We start from the raw sequence: 21195 nt of genomic DNA, 5'->3' as shown, positions 1-21195 counted from the left end.
TGCCGGTCACGTTTTACATATCCACGCAACCATAATAACAAACATGAGTTGGGTGACAAGATTTGACTTTCACAGTGGGTGTGCATTTGGGGACAGCCCAATTTAAACGCGCGCCCATCTGACTGCAGCTTTATCCAGTCGCCAGTGTCTGCAGATGAGAACACCTACACGTGCCAGACTTGCGCTGGCCGCCTGTCTCCAGAGGGCTGCTGTGTCCAAGACAAGAATTTTGCCAGCGCTGGGATATACTAAATTTTTTTTTCATTAACAAGCAAATTAGCCATTAAAAGTTTGCATTGGAGTGGCACACCACAAGACAGGCACGTAACACAGTGACTTTGCACAGCACACCAGCACCCTGACGGCGCTTGAGAAGCTGAGCGTCTCCCTTGGGTGGCACAGCCCTCTGTGTCAACGAGCCAGCACTGGGCTCCCCCCGGGCGACTTGCCCACACCGAGGCCCCACAAGCCCTACCGTCCAGGGTCCCTCCCAAGGCCTAGCCCACGGCTGTGTCTGTTCTAGCGTCCGGGTCTGTGGGAAAGGGCCTGGCTTACAGGGCCCGGCTTACAGGAGCTCAGCCTGAGCCTTAGGGCCCCTGCCACCTGGCCGTGGTGGGCTCTGCAGACATGTGGTCTGGGAAAGCCATAATAGCCAATTTCACAATCGACCAGACCCAAAAAGCGGATTTCAGTAAGCGATATAATAGCTTACTCAGTAAATAAATTGCTGTTGTGAGAGCAGCACTATTTTAAGCTAACCTGTGTTGAACTCGTGTTGCTCAGAAATGAACTTGACAGGCTGCCCTTCACCTTTGCTGAGCAGCAGAGCCCAGATGCACCCCTCGGTGTGGCCTGCCTGGCTTTCCAGCTGCCATCGGGGGGACAGAGAAGAGACAGAGTTGAGGTGCTGGGATACCTCACCCTTCCCGGCAGCCTGTGAAGGAACAGGCCCTTTGGCCCTCTCTCCAGGAGGGAGGGAGCAATGTGCTGTGGGCCCCCATGGAGCAGGCCGGTCCCAGCTCAGTCTGGCAGGCCTGGTGTTCCTCCCTTAAGGGCGAGGCGGACCCCCACCCACCCTCTGTGCTCAGCCTGTCCATCAGCTCCTTGGTGGAATTTGGGGAGATCAACAGCAAAGGCATTTAGAGCTACATAATGGTGCCTGTCCAGACGGCTACCCGAAGTGACCTGTGCTGATGTTAAACCTCACCGGAAGCACGGGAAATCGCACTGGTTCTCATTGGAAGGGGAGAAAAGGCTGTCGTGCGAGCACCTTTTGTATGCCACAGTGAGGTTAGATTGTACACTGAGTTTCTGCGGTTTAGGGTCAGACATGTTGGCGCTGCCGCGACCCTCCCCACGCCCTCCGCTTTCCCTGGGCTCCCATGCTGTGACTCCGGTTTTTTCCTTGTTCCCCTTTGGCACTCCTGATTTGTCATGAGTATGGGGAGGGTCGTGACTGGAATGTTCGGGCTTCTGATCCACACTCCCACAACTTAGAATGTTTGGAATAGTCCTCTGCTGCGCGCTAACAGCCCTGTGTACGCCGCCCGCCCGACCTGCTCGTCGTCACCTGTTTGCCGAGTGTCCCGTGTTTACAAAGGCGTGAGCCTTAGGCAGTCTGATATGTTCATGCTCACTGAATTTCTTTATAATCATAAAACATTTATTTATTTTTAGTTACTATTTTCCCCCTAGGCAGTCTTGCCCAGGCTGGAGTGCAGTGGTGCAATCTCGGCTCACTGAAACCTCCGCCTCCTGGGTTCAAGCAATTCTGCCTCGGCCTCCCAAGTAGCTGGGATTACAGGCACATACCACCACATCTGGGTAATTTTTGTATTCTTAGTTGAGACAGAGTTTCACTATGTTGGCCAGGCTGGTCTCAAACTCTTGACCTCGTGATCCACCAGCCTCAGCCTCCCAAAGTGCTGGGTTTACAGGTGTGAGCCACCGCGCCTGACTCAAAACATTTATTTTAGCCATTTCATTCAACATCTTTTTTTTCTGTCTAGCTGTAATTATGCCACCAGAGACTAATGGATGACCTCATGGCTTGTGCTTTATTGATCATTATGACTTTATTGGTAATTCTGAATTGAGTTGAATTGGTACCTAGTCAAACATTTAATATTACTATATTTAGTGTAATTATGTGTTGCAGCTCCTAAGTTAAAGACAAAAAAGGGGGCTGGACGCAGTGGCTCATGCCTGTAATCCCAGCACTTCGGGAGGCTGAAGCAAGTGGATCACCTGAGGTCAGCGGTTCGAGACCAGCCTGGCCAACATGGTGAAAACCTGTCTCTACTAAAAATACAAAAATTAGTCAGGCATGGTGGCGTGTGCCTGTAATCCCAGCTACTCAGGAGGCTGAGACAGGAGAATCCCGGAGGACCCGGGAGCCTGAGGACGCAGCAAGCTGAGGTTGCACCACTGCACTCCAGCCTGGGCGACAGAGCGAGACTCCATCTCAGAACATACACACGCAAAGGGCTGCTACCTTCCTGGTAGCAGCCAGAGGGGAGAGGAGCACAGCTGAGCTGTTGGTCGAAGGCACCTGGGACAGCGCCCTCTCCATCCCTGCAGGCTCACCCCACGGCCTCCCTCCCCTCCACACTACTGCTCTAGCATTACAGGGAATTTCTTTAAAATATGTAACAAATTCCGACAACTGGGATGAACTTCCTTGTGGGTCGGGTCTTCGGTTCCGTGGTTGGTGACGGATCAGTCACTCCCTTCACATGGCTCCTGGGAGGACTGGGTCGGGGCATTCTCGGGCAGAACAATCCAGGCTTTTGCAGCTGTCTTGACATTTGATTTTATTTTGCCACGGAATGGCTTATTTCTACCTATTAAACAGTCCCCATGAAAGCCCTTAAGCAAATTCACCTCTGAAAGAGGAAAGCTGGATTTAGATTCTAAAATTTGCACAAATATTTTGTTTTTCAGGTCTTGAGTCACCACGTCCGAATATAATTCTTGGGTTAGTGATCTGCCAAAAAATAAAACGTCCTGCAAACACCGGAGAGTTCGACAAGATGGACGAAAAGCGGGCCCGGCTTCAGCAGGAAGAAGTGGACGCTGCAGCCTACCCGAAAGGCACCGCGGCCCTGCAGCCGGACCGAAAGCCCTCCAAGTATCAGCCGTACGCTGCAGACGCGGCTGTCAGCACCACGCCGCCCGGGTCCCCGCCGCCGCCGCCCCCACTTCCAGAACCTCCGGTGCTAAAAGTGCTGTCATCCCTCAAGCCTGCAGCCACCAGCCCAGCCACGACAGTCACGACGGCGGCAGCAGCTACCACGGCAGCTTCCTCCGCCGCTTCGTCTGCTTCAAAAACGGCGTCACCGCTAGAGCACATCCTGCAGACTCTCTTTGGAAAAAAGAAATCATTTGACCCCTCTGCCAGAGAGCCTGCTGGGTCCACTGCAGGCCTCCACCAGGACCCCAAAAGCACAGCAGAGGATGGGGTGCCGGCGCCTCCGCTCTTAGATCCGATTGTCCAGCAGTTCGGTCAGTTCTCAAAAGATAAGGCTGCAGAGGAGGAGGAGGACGACAGGCCCTACGACCCTGAGGAGGAGTATGACCCGGAGAGAGCCTTTGACGCGCAGCCTGCAGAGCGAGGGCGGCACCAGGAGGTGGAGAGGGCCCCCGAGGCCGCAGCGGCCGAGCGGGAGGAGGTGGCCTACGACCCCGAGGATGAGACCATCTTAGAGGAAGCGAAAGTGACCGTCGACGACCTGCCCAACAGGATGTGTGCGGACGTGAGAAGGGGCTCCGCAGAGAGGCCTGCTGAGCAGGTGGCCGGGGCTGCCACGCCCTCCCTGCTGGAGCAACAGAAGATGCTAGAAGAGCTGAACAAACAGATCGAGGAGCAGAAGAGACAACTGGAGGAGCAGGAAGAAGCTCTGAGACAGCAGAGGGCCGCCGTCGGGGTCTCCATGGCCCACTTCTCGGTGTCGGACGCCTTGATGTCGCCACCACCAAAGTCGTCCTTGCCCAAGGCGGAGCTGTTCCAGCAAGAGCAGCAGCCCGTGGACAAGCCCACCTCGCTGCCCCCTGCCAGCCAGGCGGCGAACCAGAGAGATCCCCGGCAGGCGAGGCGCCTGGCCGCCGAGAGTGGTGAGGGGGAGGGGGACCCTCTCTCCAGGCTCTCGGCATGGGGCGCCCAGGGCACCCTGCCCACGAGAGACGCTTCCAGGGGCGCCCTTGTGGGCCAGGCGCTCACGCTGGTCCCAGAGGAAAAGGAGCTGGCCTCTTCCCCCTGGGCTTCGGGCGAAAAGCCCCCAGCCGGGCCTGAGCAGGATGGCTGGAAGGCAGAGCCTGGGGAAGGCGCCCGCCCTGCCACGGCTGGAGACAGCTCTGCCCGGCCTGCCCGGAGGGTCCTGCTGCCCACACCGCCCTGCAGCGCCCTGCAGCCTGGCTTCCCCCTGCAGCATGATGGCGAGAGGGACCCTTTCTCCAGCCCGGGATTCGCGGCGCAGGACAAGGCTCTGGGCTCTGCCCAGTATGAGGACCCAAGAAATCTCCATTCTGCTGGAAGGAGTGGCAGCCCTGCCGGTGAAGCAGACGGGGACAGAGAGCCACAGGCCAGACACAGTGAGGGCACCGCCCCACTCCCCCTGCCAGGACAGAAAGTGGGGTGCTCTCAGCCCCAGTTTCAGGGTCAGCGTGAACCTGGACCGCATGCTTTGGGGATGTCAGGGCTTCATGGCCCCAATTTCCCAGGACCAAGGGGGCCAGCCCCTCCGTTTCCGGAAGAGAATATTGCTTCTAATGAGGGGCCACGGGCGCCTCCGCCAGCCAGATTCGGAGCCCAGAAGGGGCCCATCCCTTCCTTATTCTTGGGGCAACACGGGCCACCTCCTTACGGGGACGGCAGAGGCCCCTCACCCTCTTACCTTGGTGGACCACGGGGGGTGGCACCGTCCCAGTTTGAAGAACGCAAGGATCCCCATGGGGAGAAGAGGGAGTTCCAGGACACCCCATATAACGAGGTGACTGGCGCCCCCGGCCAGTTTGAAGGGACAGAGCAAGCCCCGTTCCTGGGGAGCAGAGGTGGCCCACCTTTCCAGTTCGGAGGCCAGAGAAGGCCACTGCTGTCTCAGCTGAAAGGGCCCCGAGGCGGCCCCCCTCCCTCTCAGTTTGGGGGTCAGAGAGGACCACCCCCTGGCCATTTCGTGGGCCCAAGAGGGCCCCATCCTAGTCAGTTTGAAACTGCCCGGGGCCCTCATCCCAGCCAGTTTGAAGGACCCAACTCAATGCCAGGCCCCAGGGGCGTCCAGCCGCAGCAGTTTGAAGACCAGAGGGTCCGTTCCCCACCCAGATTCACAAACCAGAGGCCAACGGCACCCGTGCAGTTCGGTGGACCACGGGGGTCTACACCCTTTCCCGAGAAGAACGAGCAGACTCCTTCGCGATTTCACTTCCCGGGCCAGGCCCCGCAGGTGCAGGTGATGAAGCCCGGGCCCAGGCCCCTGCTGGAGCTTCCCAGCCACCCCCCGCAGCACCGCAAGGACCGGTGGGAGGAGGCCGGCGCGCCCCCCGCGCTCTCTTCCAGTGCGCCCGGACAGGGCCCCGAGGCTGACGGACAGTGGGCACCGCCCGACTTCCGAGAGGGCAAAGGCCACGAGTACAGAAACCAGACTTTTGAAGGGAGGCAGAGAGAGCGGTTTGACGCAGGGCCCAAAGAGAAGCCGCTGGAGGACCCCGACGGCCAGGGCCGGGCGGGCGAGGACAGGCGGAGAGAGCGCGAGCGCGGCCGAAACTGGAGCCGAGAGCGGGACTGGGACCGGGCCCGGGACTGGGACAGACACCGGGACAAGGACTCCGGCCGGGACTGGGACAGAAACAGGGAGCGGAGCGCCAACCGCGACCGAGAGCGCGAGGCCGACCGGGGAAAGGAGTGGGAGCGCAGCCGGGAGCGCAGCAGGAACCGGGAGCGCGAGCGGAGGCGCGATCGGGACCGGTCCCGGAGCCGAGAGCGAGAGCGGGACCGAGACAGAGACCGGGCCCGGGACCGGGAGCGCGGCCGCGACCGCAAGGACCGCAGCAAGAGCAAGGACAGCGCGCGGGACGCGAAGCCCGAGGCCTCCCGGGCCGCGGACGCGGGCACCGCCTCGCAGACCTAGAGGCTGCGCGGCCGCCAGACCCTTTTAAAGCCAGGCTCCTCAAATGCGCTGAACAAACAGCTTTTGAAATAGCCACGATCTTAGATTCAGGATAGAATGCTCTGGACTTGAAAATTACTGTAATTTTGTGTAAATGGTTTCTTACAAGATTTCACATCTTTACAATTCTGATGCTTTTTTTAAAAAAAAAAACTTTGATATTTCCATTCAAAATTAAAGAAATGGAAAATTGTCTACAAAAGCATATTGCTTTTTCAGATCAGAAAGTGATCTTTTCCAGTAACTCGACTACTGTAAATTTGGGGGTAACTTCACTGGACCCTAGAGCCATACCTTTCCTGACATCTCATCTGTCTTGTGTTTCCGAAAGCCGTTTTTACAGGTCTGTAGCGTCTGTCCCGGCAGCCGGCTTGGGTGGGAGCTGCAGGCGTCCGCGCCGCGGCAGCAGAAGAAGCGTTAGTTGCCTGGATCTGGAGTGTTGAGAAACACAAACCTTACAAATGCATCTTTCCTTTTCATAAAATTTGCATTACAATTTTCAACTGGGAAATGAAAACACATTTCTTAGTGTGCTCAGCTTTTATATATCACCTCACCCATTTTTCAAAAACATGATTTAAAGCAACATCTGTCCTGGTATAAATTGTTGCATTTTAAATAACAATTTATTGAAAAATGTTTAAGTTTTACCACCCTTAAAAAAAAAAAAGGTAAGCCAGTTAAATGTACTTTGGGGGCGGGGAGGAGTCCTTGATTTGAATAATCAGGAATGTTTTGTTCATCCAGCTTCACCTGGGCAGTTCTTCCCGTATCCTGGGAAAAGTATACTCAGCTCCAAACTGGTTATTTATCAGACGATGCGTTTAAAAATTTGTCCTTGAAAGTGGAACAATGCTTGTATAAAGTCTGAGATGGGAAGTAGAGATTGTTAGTTCAAGAACCGCCAGCGAGCCGGGAAGCTGCTCGCTGCGCAGCAGGCTCCTGCCTGTCAAGTATTTTTTGAGCCCTTCTGGAGTGTGAGATAGAAAACGTCTGGCTAACTTATTTGTACAAATACACTTTGATAGTTTTTTATATTTTCATAAACTTACTTTTACAGATACGAAATTAAAGAACCTCACTTGTTCTTTGGAGTCTGTTATTCCATTGTACATCACTACAGATTTTTCACTTTATAGCACAGATTTTTTAAGTTAAGAAAACATGGACAATGTATCCGTTTGAGATGTTTGGTGTTAAAGCCACTTGTCCGTAGGTTAAATTACATTAAAGTAGGTGTCACGTTCCAACATCTAGTATGATGCGAAGGGTTTTTTTGTTTTGTTTTGTTTAACATATAAAGCAAATTTTTTTTCTAATTTAAACACACAAATGTTAAAATCAAGTGGTTCTTTAGGTTTACTCGACAGAGATTTCTGTGCATTGTGTTTTACATCGCAGAGGCTTACGTCACTGTACATGAGAACATTCCGCTTCGCAGGTTTTGTTACTTGCAGTAGAATAAACAGCCACAGGAAGTTTCTGTCTCGGGTCTTCAGCCTTTTTCTAACACAGAGAGAAGTCTGGGGTCGTGCATGGACGCCTTGGCCGCCCAGCTTCTTGCTGCTGGTTTGCCTGGGCGTGGGCAGGAGTGCCCTTTGGACCCCTCCCTGAGCTCAGACTGAGCCCCGGATGAGACTGGGTCCCCACATCCTTCCATCACGGGGCAGATGTCCCGCCGCCTGTTGGGACCCAGCGCCAGCCAGCTCTGGAGACGGTGGGCAGGAGGGTCAGGAGGAGGGACTCACCCCCTTCAGACCCACTCCTGGTGCTGTCAGAGCAAAAGCCCAAAACCACCATGGGAGCCTCAGCTGCAGCGAAGGGGTCTCGTGGTGGGGGAGTGAGCCCCGAAGCCCCAGCCCATCCGGGCTGCAGCAGAATGTGTGGCCGCTGACTGCCGGGCGTAGGCTGCTGGTGCGCTGGTGAGTATGCCAGTGGGCATGCGGGGTTGGCAGCCCAGACCCAGCAGTGCCAGTGCACAGGTGACAGGAGCGGGTGCCTGGCCTGCAAGCTTCCTCTGGTCGCCCAGAGAGTGAGAGCTTGGCTTCTGAACAAGCATGTGGGTCCACAGCCCGGCTGTGAGCAGACGCCAATGGGACGGTTCCAGTACAGCTGTCACAGCAGCTGTAGGGAAAAATCGGAAGAGCCATCTCACTTGAGAACTTGGCACAGGGGCCTTCAACAAGGGGTAACGCCCAAAGCAGCGAGCATCCTCCCTCCCCTCCCCACATCAGGCATCAGTGAGTCCAGGGAGGGCGTGGCGGGGGGACTGTGGCTGTGGCTGAGCTCGGGAGCCCTGACCAGGGGAGAAAAGGAAAGGTCACATGAGGTGTGCCCAGACAGACGGTGACCTCAGCCCTCAGTAACCAGGTAGGGCCAGCAAACAGGCTGAGCCAGCTCGAGACTGGAGGGGTGCGGGTCCCCACACGCCGGGTCCGTCTTCCTGTGGGACACCCAGCAAAAGAGAAGAGACCCAAACCCACCCCAACGTCACACCCAGCAGTCACTGCTGTCGCAATTTTGGTATTTTCCTTAACCTTTTTTTCTCTCTCTGCATCTCAATTTTGAGAGGATCGGGGTCCCTCCCGGAGCACGCTGAGGTTTGCTCCTCCTCGGGCTGCTCTGCTGCTTCCAGCTGACCTCACTCCAGGGCTCAGGGGACCCACATGGGGACCTTGCCATCGCTGAGTCTGTTCCACAGGAGGCTGGGGAGGAAAACCTGAACTGACTCCATCATCCGCCTCCATAAGCCACAGCTCTGCCTGGCCTCTGGGCCTCCTGAAATCAATGTCCTTTCAGATCCAGGGTCTAGAAGTTCCTGAAAGGTCTGACTAGTTCCCATCCCCGCTGCACAGACTCCTGATAAACAGAGGGGCATCCCTTTGGGAAGGGCGGTGGGACGATTAGCTGCATGTTTTTGGCATTTACCAGGGCCTCCCTCTGGGAGACCGAGTCTCTCCTTCATTCCAGGGACCTGGGTCTGTCCAGAGTCTAGAACGTGGCCGAGGGCTTTCAGTCAGAACGCAAGACTCCTGCTCTCGGACCTGCAGCCTTTCTGCTAGCACAGGGCGGGGACGCCTTTGGCAAGATGTCCATTTTTCAGTTCTAGGGAAGCCGTGCCCCTCAGGCAACTCGGGAACTATGTGGAGCAGATGACTGGGGTCACCGCTTCCCCGCAGCCGCAGCCCCTCACAGCTGTGCTGGGAACCTCGTACAGCCGCGTGGCTCCCACTAGCCCCGAGCGCCACCATCCCCGCTGCATTGAGGGAGCCCAGCTGTGTGGCAGCAGTTCTTGGGCCAGGGGAAAGAACGGAGCTCTTCCCGGGTGCCTGCCGGGCCCCTGATGCATCCACTTCTCAATGCACAGTCCTGGTGAGGGGTGACCTCCAGGCCCCAAGGACATCAAGCTGGTCTTATGTGATAAAACCACCCTAGCGTTCTGCTGTCCTCTCCAGTACGCCAGGAAAGTTCTGGATTTCACTTGATTTAGGGCAGGCCACCTGTGGGGCAACAGTTTCAGTGTCTGATCAAGAAAATGAAGGGGGGGTCACTCTGAGCTGTTCAGTCCAACACATCAAATTCGGAATCTCACGTCTGGGTCTCTGCCTCACTCATCCGGGTCTTATCCCACATTCTCCACATCCATTTCCACAGGTTCTCCCAGGTTTGGGTAGGAAACGGATTTGTGGGCCACACTCCACAGTCCACAGCTTCTCTCTTGGGGCCTGCTGGAACTCCAGTCTGGTTCTAGATCTGGAAGCAAAGCAGAGGTGCTGGTCCTGGGCAGGGTGGCAGTGCCTTCCAGGACAGCTCCTTAGGGAAGGCACTTGAGGGTCTTCAGGCAAAGGGGTTCAGCCCCCCAGGCAGTGGTAGAAGAGCCACATGTGCCTTTGCAGGAGATGTGGGGAGCTCATGGGCAGACCCCAACGGGCCTGCGGGCCTGTGGTCCTCAGCTTCACTGGGATCCTCCCGTATGTCCCCGTTCCAACTTCAGGCTCGCACTTGTTCCCAACTTCCCTTAACTTTAAGAAAAGCAGCACTGCAAGGTTGAAACTGCAGTTTGTGCTGCCATTCAATCATCGAGGGACTAGGCTTCGGGTTTGCTGGGCAGAAATCTCAGCCCCATGGCCACAGGTCATAAGGACTTATCATAAGGCAGTCATAGAGGCTTTCAGGCTCCTTCTTCAGATCCCGAGCCAGGAATTAAAAGCACCGAGAGCCGGAGCTGCTGCAGCAGGTCCTCGTCCTGTCAATTCCCGTCTACAGCTTCCCCAGCACGTGGGCCAGGGAGACATCCCTGCCTCCCTCTGTCTTCCTCAGCTCATTCTCTTCTCCCTTGTTCAATCTGCCTGGAAGCACGAAAGAAGAAAGTACAGGGACGCCCCAAGCCCCTCTGCTTCTGCCCATGGTCCTCAGCACCTCCTGTCTTCTCCTGCCTCTTCAGCAGGAAGCAGATGTGTATTTGGATGGTTTGATCGGATGCTGCCTACAAGCCCCTTCTGTATAAGCCGCAGTGAGGGGAGCCACTCACCACTGTTCCCGCCATTGGCTTTCACATGGGAACTGTAGAAAATAAGGACCCTTGTTTGACAGTGTGGGATGCTGGTGGTCTGGAAGCATTACTTCCAGCATACCCAGGGTCTTCTCCTCGTAGACAGCAGCGACCGTGGGAAAATTCAGGAAGTGACAGAGGAGCTGCAGAGGAGGCTTCTGGAAGATGAGGGTGGCGACGCAGTGCTGCTGCTCTCTGCAGACAAACAGGGTTCACCAGCGCACCGTCAGTGGGACGACAGGCCAGCCAGGTCTTCAGTCTCTTCCTAACAGGACATGGTACCTTCAAGCCACTCGTGCAGCATGGAGCTGGTCTGCAGGGTCCAGCCCCGCAGGGTCTAGTGGGTGTTCTTTTGTGTGCAGAGATGACAGATAGTAGAAAAGAAAGAGACGAGGACACAGAGCTAAAAGAAGAATTTAGCTGGGCTCGAAGGACCACTGCTGCCAGGGGGTGGCATCCAGCAGTGGCCCCAGTGCCTGGATGCACTGATATTTATTGTATTCAAGGCAGAGGGCAGGGTCAGGAGAGTGACTCATCTGCCATGATTGGTAGGGGACAAGCAAATCACGTTCTTACAATACGGGTGGGCCACGTGGGCACAGTTCAGGGAGTCACGTGGGTACAGTACAGAGGACCCCTCCCTCTCAGGTAGCCGCTGCAAGGAGGGGAGGCACGTACGTCAGTTTCCTTCTATGCACTTATCAGAGAGATCAAAGGCTTTTAGGGTTCCTCTATTCTTCTCACAGCCTCTAAGAATTTACAAGGGGGCATCGGTGGGAAAGTGGAACATGAAGGTGAACAAGGATGGTGACCGTCGGAGCACCACGCCACGGAGAGGGCTTAAGCCCCTGGATGTCTGCGGGCGGCCTGGCTAGTGTCAGACGTGTCAGACCTTCCTCAGGAGCCGGCAGAGCAGAGTTTTCTCTGAACTCCGCAGTGAGAGGGAAACTCCCGTCACGGCCGGCCAAGTAACAGGCGCCTTCCCAGGCACGGGCGCTACCGCGGGGCATTTACCCTCACCTCCCGATCACTTCTCACAGTGTCCCTTCAGTTCTGAATTATATTTCACCGGATTACGTCTGTACTATAAGACTGAAATGTTTAGGGGGCCGGGCGCGGGGGCTCACGCCTGTAATCCCAGCACTTTGGGAGGCCGAGGCGGGTGGATCACAAGGTCGAGAGATCGAGACCAACCTGGTCAACATGGTGAAACCCCGTCTCTACTAAAAATACAAAAAATTAGCTGGGCATGGTGGTGCGTGCCTGTAATCCCAGCTACTCAGGAGGCTGAGGCAGGAGAATTGCCCGAACCCAGGAGGCGGAGGTTGCGGTGAGCCGAGATCGCGCCATTGCACTCCAGCCTGGGGAACAAGAGCGAAACTCCGTCTCCAAAAGAAAAAAAAAAGACTGAAATGTTCCTACACCAGAGCAAAGATTAATAGAGAATAATGATGTAATAAGATCGATTATATAATTTCTTTTTTTTTTTTTTTTTTTGGAGACAGAGTCTCGCTCTGTCGCCAGGCACCAGGCTGGAGTGCAATGGCACGATCTTGGCTCACTGCAACCTCCGCCTCCCAGGTTCAAGCAATTCTCCTGCCTCAGCCTCCTGAGTAGCTGGACTAACAGAAGTGTGCCACCATGCCCAGCTAATTTTTGTATTTTGGTAGAGACGGGGTTTCACCATGTTGGCCAGGCTGGTCTCGATTCTTGACTTCATGATCTGCCTGCCTCAGCCTCCCAAAGTGCTGGGACTACAGTTGTGAGCCACCTCACCCGGCCCGATTATATAATTGATTATGTGATTGAATCTAATATGTATTTGGTGTCAATTCTATACGTAATCAGTTAGTTATTATACCGGGACATGTTGTACCTTCAGTCTCTGGTCATGGCGCCTGAGCAACTTTCTTCCTACACAGTCTGGATGAGGGACTTGACTGTCTGTCAAATGAGTTTTCAAAACATCTAGCCAAAGACCTGTTTGATAAAATTGGGCTAGACTGGTTGCGGCAAGATTCGTCTGTGTCTTGGTTGTGAAACGGTGTTAGGACCGGCGTGGGCAGAACAGTAAACTTGCTGTTGTTGGCGATTCTCGTTTACCAAGCATACGTTGTTTGTTAGCAATGTGCTCGGTCTACGGGCTTTCTTCCGCCAGGCGCGGTGGCTCGTGCCTGTAGTCCTAGCACTTTGGGAGGCCAAGGTGAGCAGATCACAAGGACAGGAGTTCAAGACCAGCCTGGCCAACATGATGAAACCCCATCTCTACTAAAGACACAAAAAAATTAGCCGGGTGTGGTGGTGGACAGCGGTAATCCCAGCTACTCGGGAGGCTGAGACAGGAGAACCGCTTGAACCTGGGAGGCGGAGGTTGCAGTGAGCTGAGATTGCGCCATTGCACTCCAGCCTTGGGGACAGGGTGAGAATCCGTCTCAAAAAAAAAAAACAGAAAATTCTTTTTGGGAAAAAAGTGTCCTCATTTACTTCCCATAAGCCTAAATGCCTGGACACAGCTATTGTAAAACTTTTAAATAAATCCACCTTAGAAGTTAAAATAAATAAGGTGGGGCGTGGTGGCCCATGCTGTGGCAGCACTGTGGGAGACGGAGGAAGTGGATCCCCTGAGCTTGTTGGAGACCAGCCTGGGCAACATGGTGAATCTCAGCTCTATTAAGAAACAAATTTTTTAGACTGGGTGAGGTGACTCACGCCTGTAGTCCAAGCACTTCGGGAGGCTGAGGCAGGCGGATCACTTGAGGTCAAGATTTGAGACCAGGCTAGCTAACATGGTAAAAGCCCGTCTTCACAAAAAAAAAAAAAAAAAAAAAAAAAAGCCAGGCATCGTGGCATGTGCCTGCAATCTCAGCTGCTTGGGAGGCTGAGGCAGGAGAATTGCTTGCACCCAGGAGGCAAAGGTTACAGTGAGCCGAGATCGTACCACTGCACTCCAGCCTGGGTGACAGAGTGAGACTCTGCCTCAAAAAAAAAATTAAAAGAAAAAGTAAATAAAGCACTGACTCACCATTTTCTTTTCCCAGAATATCCACGGTGCTCAGGCAAAAGCATCTGTCCCCCGATTTTACTGGAAGGTTCAATGGCCTTGCGTTCCACAGGCACTTGGGTGTGCTGCCCATCGGTGATCATCTGCATGGATCATCAGCGCCTCTTTCCCATGGGAAACAGGGTCATGGATGCTTTTAAATCAAAGACAATCGAAGATCCAGCTCCAAAAAACCCAGAGCCAGCTTTGATCGCTCATCCTCGGGAGACTTTCTCTCTGGACCCACATTTTCAGTGTTGAATTCTGATCAGTGAGGATTCCATCGGGGAAGCAGAAGTACCAGATTTCACACACAGATGTAGGAATATTCATTTCCTACAGGACGTGACCTCATGCAGCCTCCATACGACTTATCTTCACATAGGACGCTGAAGCTTGAAGTCCGTCGGAGGGGCGGAGGGAACAGACGATCGACGGGAACAAGGCGGGGCGAACAAGAGGAAACCCATGAGCTGCATGCCGCACCTGTCGGTTCTCTCTGCCTCCAACCGAGGCGGTGTGGTGTGGGGGTCTCGCAGGAGAAGCTGGGGCTCCACATCATGGAACAGAGACATCAACTGGCCCAGAGTCCAAGAAGCTACAGGAGGATCAGAGGAAAGTGGAGCAGCTGCAGGTCTGCCTGGTGACCCTGCCCTGTTCAGCCTTCCAAGAATTTAAAAAGGAAAAAAAACCCGCCTGCTATGGTCTGTTTGTATCCCTCCACGACTCATGTTGAAACCTAGTCTCCATCGTGGTGGCATTAAGAAGAGGGGTCTTTAAGAGGTGATTAGGTCATGAGGGAGAGCCATCATGAATGGGTTTAGTGCCCTTTTACAAGAGGCTTGAGGGAGCTGATTTTCTCTCTCTGCCATGTGAGGGTGCAGCAAGAAGGCACGGTCAATGAGGAACAGGCCCTCGCCAGACACCACATACGCTGGTGTCTTGATCTTGGGCTTTCCAGCTTCCAGAACTATGAGCAATATATTTCTGTTGTTTATGAGTTACCCAGTCTAAGGTGTTTTGTTATGACAGCACAAATGGACTAAGACACTGCTGGATTTTTATTGGAACGGACACATCAATTTTGGGAAGAACAGACCTCTTACCACTATTGAACCTTCCAATCCATGAACAGTATATCTCTATATTTGTCCATCTTTTTAATTTATTTCAATAGTACTTCGTAGTTCTCAGTGTACAGGTCTTTTACATCTTTTGTCAAATTTATTTCTAAGGTTTTTTGGTTTTTTTGAAATGGAGTCTCACTCTGTCACCCAGGCTGGACTATAACAGTGCAGTCTCAGCTCACTGCAACCTCTGCCTCCTGGGTTCAAGTGACTCTACTGCTTCAGCCTCCCAAGTAGCTGGGACTGCAGGCACACACCAGCTAATTTTTGCATTTTTTAAAATAGAGACAGGATTTCACCATGTTGGCCAGGATGGTCTTGATATCTTGGCTTTGTGATCTGCCTGCTTTGGCCTCCCAAAGTGCTGGGATTACAGGTGTGAGCCACCACACCCGGCCTAATTTTTGTACTTTTTTTTTTTTTTTTTTTTTTGAGATAGAGTCTCACTCTGTCATCCAGACTGGAGTGCAGTGGTGTGATCTTGGCTCACTGCAACCTCCACCTCCCAGGTTCAAGTGATCCTCCTGCCTTAACCTCACAAGTAGCTGGGATTACAGGTGCATGCCACCATGCCTGGCTATAATTTTTGTATTTTTAGTAGAGATGGGGTTTCGCCATATTGTTTGGGCTGGCCTCAAACGCCTGACCTCAAGTGATCCGCCTGCCTCTGTCTCCCAAAGTGCTGGGATTACAAGTGTGAGCCACCATGCCCAACCCTATTTCTAAGTGTTTTCATATTTTTTTATACCATGGTAAATGGCATCTCTTAAAAATTCAATTGCTGATTATGGCTATTTTATAAAAATATAATTGAATTTTAAAATTTTAAATTTGAGGCCAGGCATGGTGGATCACGCTTGGGAGGCCAAGGTGGGCGGATCACAAGGTAAGAGCTCGAGACCATTCTGGCCAACATGGTGAAACCCCGTCTCTACTAAAAATGCAAAAATTAGCCGGGCATGGTGGCACACAACTGTAGTCCCAGCTACTCGGAGGCTGAGGTAGAAGAACTGCTTGAACCCAGAAGGCGAAGTTTGCAGTGAGCTGAGATTGTGCCACTGCACTCTAGCCTGGTAATAGAGCAAGACTCCATCTCATTTAAAAAAAAAAAATTAATTTGAAATAATTATAGATTCACAGGAAGTTACAAAAATGGTACAGAGAGGTCCCATGAAGCTCTCACTCAGTGTCTCCCAGTGGTTAGAGTTTACATAATTATAGCACATCAAAACCGGGGGCCAGATGCAGTGGCTCACGCTGTAATCCCAGCACTTTTAGAGGCCAAGGCGGGTGGATCACCTGATGTCAGGAGCTGGGAGACCAGCCTGGCCAAGATGGTGAAACTCTACTTCTACTAAAAATACAAAAGTTACCTGGGCCTGGTGGCAGGTGCCTGTAATCCCAGGTACTCGGGAGCTGAAGCAACAGGATCATTTGAACCCGGGAGACGGAGGTTGCAGTGGGCCAAGGTTGTGCCACTGTGCTCCAGCCTGGGGGACAGAGCGAGACTCCGTCTCCAGAAAGAGGACAACCCTGGGAACAGACAGACAGACGTGGTACGCTGCACGTGTCCGGTTCCACGGCACGTTCACATGCGCAGCCACAGCCAAGACACAGCTCTCCTCACCACGAAGTCCGCCCGTGTTTCTACACCCCATTCCTTCCCCTTAGCAACCATACATTTGTTATCAACTTCTATAATTTTATTATGTCGATACCATGTTTCCTGGGGCTGCCATAACAAACAACCACACGTGGGGTGGCTTTAAAAGAAGAAATTCAGCAGGCACGGTGGCTCACGCCTGTAATTCCAACACTTTGGAAGGCCGAGGTGGGTGGATAACTTGAGGCCAGGAATTTGAGACCAGCCTGGCCAACATGATGAAACCCCATTGTGAAACGAATACAAAAGTTAGCCGGGTATAGTCCCAGCTACTCGGGAGGCTGAGGCAGCAGAATTACATGAACCCGGGAGGCAGAGGTTGCAGTGAGCGGAGATCACGCTAATGCACTCCAGCCTGGGCTACAGAGCAAGACTCCACCCCAGAAATATTTAAATTTTTTTTTTGAGATGGAGTCTCACTCTTGTCACCCAGGCTGGAATGCAGTGGCACGACCTCCACTCACTGCAACTTCCGCCTCCTGGGTTCAAGCGATTCGCCTGCCTCAGGCTCGTGAGTAGCTGCGATGACAAATGTGCACCATCATGCCTGGCTACTTTTTGTACTTTAAGTAGAGATGGAGTTTCTGCATGTTGGGCAGGCTGGTCTCAAACTCCTGACCTCAAGTGATCCGCCCACCTCAGCCTCCCAAAGTGCTGGGATTACAGGTGTGAGCCACTGGGCCTGGCCTAAGAAAACAACTTCTTTTTTGAGATGGAGTTTCGCTCTTGTCACCCAGGCTGGAGTGCAATGGCGCGATCTCGGCTCACCGCAACCTCTGCCTCCTGGGTTCGGGCAATTCTCCGCCTCAGCCTCCCGAATAGCTGGGATTACAGGCACGCGCCACCATGCCCAGCTCATTTTTGTATTTTTAGTAGAGACGGGGTTTCACCTTGTTGACCAGGATGGTCTCGATCTCTTGACCTCGTGATCCACCTGCCTCAGCCTCCCAAAGTGCTGGGATTACAGGCTTGAGCCACCGCGCCCGGCCGAAAAAAACCTTTTTTTAATAATAATAATAATAAAAATGAGAAAAATATTTTCCCACACTTCTGAAGGCTGGAAGTGCAAGATGTAAGTGCTGGCAGAGCCGCTTTCCCGAGGCCTCCGTCTTGGCGCGCGGATGGCTGCCTTTCCACTGTGTCCTCACGTGGCTTTTTCAGGAATCCCTGCGTCTCCTCTTATAAGGACACCAGTCATGTCAGATTAGCTCTCACCCTCATGTCCTCAGCTTAACTTAATCTCCTCTTTGAAGGCTCTGTCTTTAAATACAGCCACATTCTGGGGTCCTGGGGACTAGGACATCAATGTATGAACGCGGGGCGGGGGGACCGCCATTCAGCCCATGATGTCTACTGTATGTGAGCTTTTGAGACTGTGTGTTTTTTCACGCAGCACAGTGCCCTTGAGACCCATCCAAGTGGTGCGTACCCAGGTTCAGGCCTTGCAGAGTACATTTCCACGGTAAAGATGAGCTGGTTTGTTTGACTGTTTGCCTATTGGTTGTTTCAAGTTCTTGGCTATTACAGATAAAGCTGCTGTGAACATTCATGGGTAGATGTGTGAGTAGATGTACATTTTCTTTCTCTGGGATGAATGCCTGTGATTGCTGGGTCCTGTGCCAAGTGTGGGCTTAGAGATTATTTGTGGGCATGCAGCGTGAGATACCTGCGCCATCTCGCGACTCAGCAGAGTCCCACCAGCAACAAGGCCTAACCGGGTGAACCCCCTCAACCCTGGGCTTCCCGGCCTCCAGCACTGGAAAGAAATACATTGTTTTTCTTTACAAGTTACCCAGGCTCAGGCGTTCGGTTAGAGCTACAGAAAACAGACAATGACAGTTGTAACATAAAATATTTTGATGCTAAGATCTTTACAATTTAAAGAGTTTTTAGAGGTGGGGTCTCACTGTGTTGTCCAGGCTGAAGTGCAGTGTCTATTCACAGGTGTTATCATAGCATGCTGTAGCCTTGAACTCCTCAGCTCAGGAGATACTTCCACTTCAGTCTCGAGTAACTGGTACTACAGGCACCTGCGGTCACACTTGGTGAACATTTTATTTATTTGTTTATTTATTTGAGACAGATTCTCGCTCTGCTGCTCAGGCTGGAGTGCAGTGGTGTGATCTCGGTTCATTGCAACCTCTGCCTCCTGGGTTCAAGCAATTCTGTGCCTCAGCCTCCCCAGTGGCTGGGATTACAGGCGCACACCACCACGCCTGGCTAATTTTTGTATTTTTTTGTAGAGACGGGGTTTCGCCACATTGGCCAGGCTGGCCTCGAACACCTGACCTCCAGTGATCCATCCATCTTGTCCTCTCCAAGTGCTGGGATGACAGGGCTGACATTATTTTAAAAGAATTTGGGCTGGCCACAGTAGCTCACCACTGTAATCCCAACACTTTGGGAGGCTGAGGTGGAAGGATTGCTTGAGCCCAGGAATTCGAGACCAGCCTGGGCAACATAATGAGACTCTTGTCTCTACAAAGAAACTTTTTTAAATTGCCAGGCATTCTGGCACGTCTGTGGTCCCAGCTCCTCAGGAGGCTGAGGTGGGAGGATCGCTTCAGCCCATGAAGTTGAGGCTGCAGTGAGCCATGATCGCACCATTGCTCTCTAGCCTGGATGACAGAGCAAGACCCTGTCTCTTGAAACATTCTTTTAAAAAGTAATAAATAAAAACCACTTCTGCATCTTTGTTCCTGTCAGACATTGCTCTGCAGTCTTATTCGTCTGGTTTTGATATCAGAGTAACGTTTGCTTCGTAGCATGCACTGGAAAGTAGTCCCTCCTACTCAGTTTCTTGCAAGAGTTTGTGTAGAGCTGGTATTCTTTCTTTCTTAAATGTTTAGTAGGATTCACTCATGAAGACATCTATTACAGGAATTTTCTCTATGAGAAGGTCCTTAATGACCAATTCAATTTTATCAACAGACATAGAGAAATTAAAGTTATTTGTGTCCTCTTGAGTGGGCTTTTGTAATTTATGTTTTAAGGAATTTGCCCATTTTGTCTAAGTTGTGGATTTTATTGCCATAAAGTTGTTCATAATAGCCCCTTAATACACTTTCAGTGTTGGCCAGGCATGGTGGCTCACGCCTATAATCCCAACACTTTGGGAGGCAGAGGCAGGCAGACCACCTGAGGTCAGGAGTTCAAGACCAGCCTGACCAATATGGAGAAACCCCGTTTCTACCAAAAATACAAAAAATTAGCCGGGTGTGTTGACAAATGCCTGTAATCCCAGCGATTTGGGAGGCTGAAACAGGAGAATTGCTTGAACCTGGGTGGTGGAAGTTGCCGAGAGCTGAGATTGTGACATTGTATTCCAGCCTGGGCAACAAGATAACTCCATGTTAAAAAAAAAAAAAAAAAAAAAAAAGGCAAATATACTTTCAGTATCTATAGAAGCTTTATTTATTTTTATTTTTAAAATTTTAAAAGTTTTTTTTAATTTTAATTTTAATTTTTTTAAGACGGGGTTTCACCATGTTGGTCAGGCTGGTCTTGAACTCCTGACCTCAGGTGATCTGCCCGCCTTGGCCTCCAAAGTGCTTGGATTACAGGGGTGAACCACCGCGCCTGCCCTATTTATTTATTTTTTGAGACAGGGTCTCACTCTGTTGCCCAAGCTGGAGTGCACTGGCATGATCACAGCTCACTGCAGCCTCCGCGTCCTGGGCTCAAGCGATCCTCCCACCTCAGCCTCCTGAGTAGCGGGGACCACAGACCAACATGGCGAAACCCCGTCTCTACTAAAAATACAAAAAATTAGCTGGGCGCAGTGGTGTGTGCCTGTAATCCCAGCTACTGGGGAGGCTGAGGCGGGAGGATCGCTTGAACCTGGGAGACAGAGGTTGTGGTGAACTGAGATGGTGCCATTGCACTCCAGCCTAGGCAACAAGAGTGAAACTGCATCTCCAAAAAACAAAGAAAAGAAAAGAAAAAGAAACCAAAGGCTGGTTCTTTGGGAGAATCGGTAAGATCCGCCAGGTGCACTAGCACACCTGGCCAGTTTTTTGTGTGTGGAGACAGGGTTTCACCATGGTACCCAGGCTGGGTTTAAACTTCTGAGCCTCAGCACCCTGCGCACCCTGGCCTCCCAAAGTGCTGGGACGACACACGTGAGCCACTGCGCCCATCCGAGGTCTACAGAATCTGCAGTGCCGTCACCTCCTATTCCTGGCTCTGGTCATTTGTTTTTCTTTTTCCTGCTCAGTCTGGCCAGAGGTTGATAGAGCTTATTGATTCTCTCAAAGAAACGGCCTTTGGTTTCTTATTTATCTTATTTTATTTATTTTTTTTTGGGGGGGGGATGGAGTTTCATTCTTGTTGCCGAGGCTGGAGTGCAATAACATGATCTTGGCTCACCACAACCTCCGTCTCCTGGGTTCGAGCGATTCTCCTACCTCAGCCTGTGGAGTAGCTGGGATTACAGGCACCCGCCACCATACTGTGGCAATTTTTGTATTTTTAGTAGAGATGGGCTTTCACCATGTTGGCCAGACTGGTCTCGAACCCCTGACATCGGGTGATCCACTTGCCTCGGCCTCCCAAAGTGCTGGGATTACAGGCATGAGCCACCATGCCCAGCCAGCCTTTGGCTTCATTTGAGTTTTTGTCTACGGTTTTTCTGTTTTTATTGTATTTAGAAA

The 21195-nt window shown here is 52.4% G+C and overlaps 1 protein-coding gene across 2 annotated transcripts in view; it reads left to right on the top strand.

Moving 5' to 3' along the window:
- Nucleotides 1–7248, top strand: part of DIDO1 (death inducer-obliterator 1) — a 58146-nt gene extending 50898 nt beyond the window's left edge. For both annotated transcript variants that reach the window (XM_039479268.2, XM_039479267.2), the window contains exon 16: nucleotides 2944–7248. In XM_039479268.2, the coding sequence (XP_039335202.1) occupies nucleotides 2944–6122 (3179 nt within the window). In that variant the 3' untranslated portion in view covers nucleotides 6123–7248. The remainder of the gene's footprint in view (nucleotides 1–2943) is intronic.
- The last annotated feature ends 13947 nt before the right edge of the window (nucleotides 7249–21195 follow it).

This window comes from Saimiri boliviensis, chromosome 9 (genome assembly GCF_048565385.1).
Source record: "Saimiri boliviensis isolate mSaiBol1 chromosome 9, mSaiBol1.pri, whole genome shotgun sequence".
In the NCBI taxonomy this organism is placed as follows: Eukaryota; Metazoa; Chordata; class Mammalia; order Primates; family Cebidae; genus Saimiri; species Saimiri boliviensis.
The sequence above is the reverse complement of the archived record's forward strand: the minus strand, read 5'-3'. Positions and strand labels throughout refer to the sequence as shown.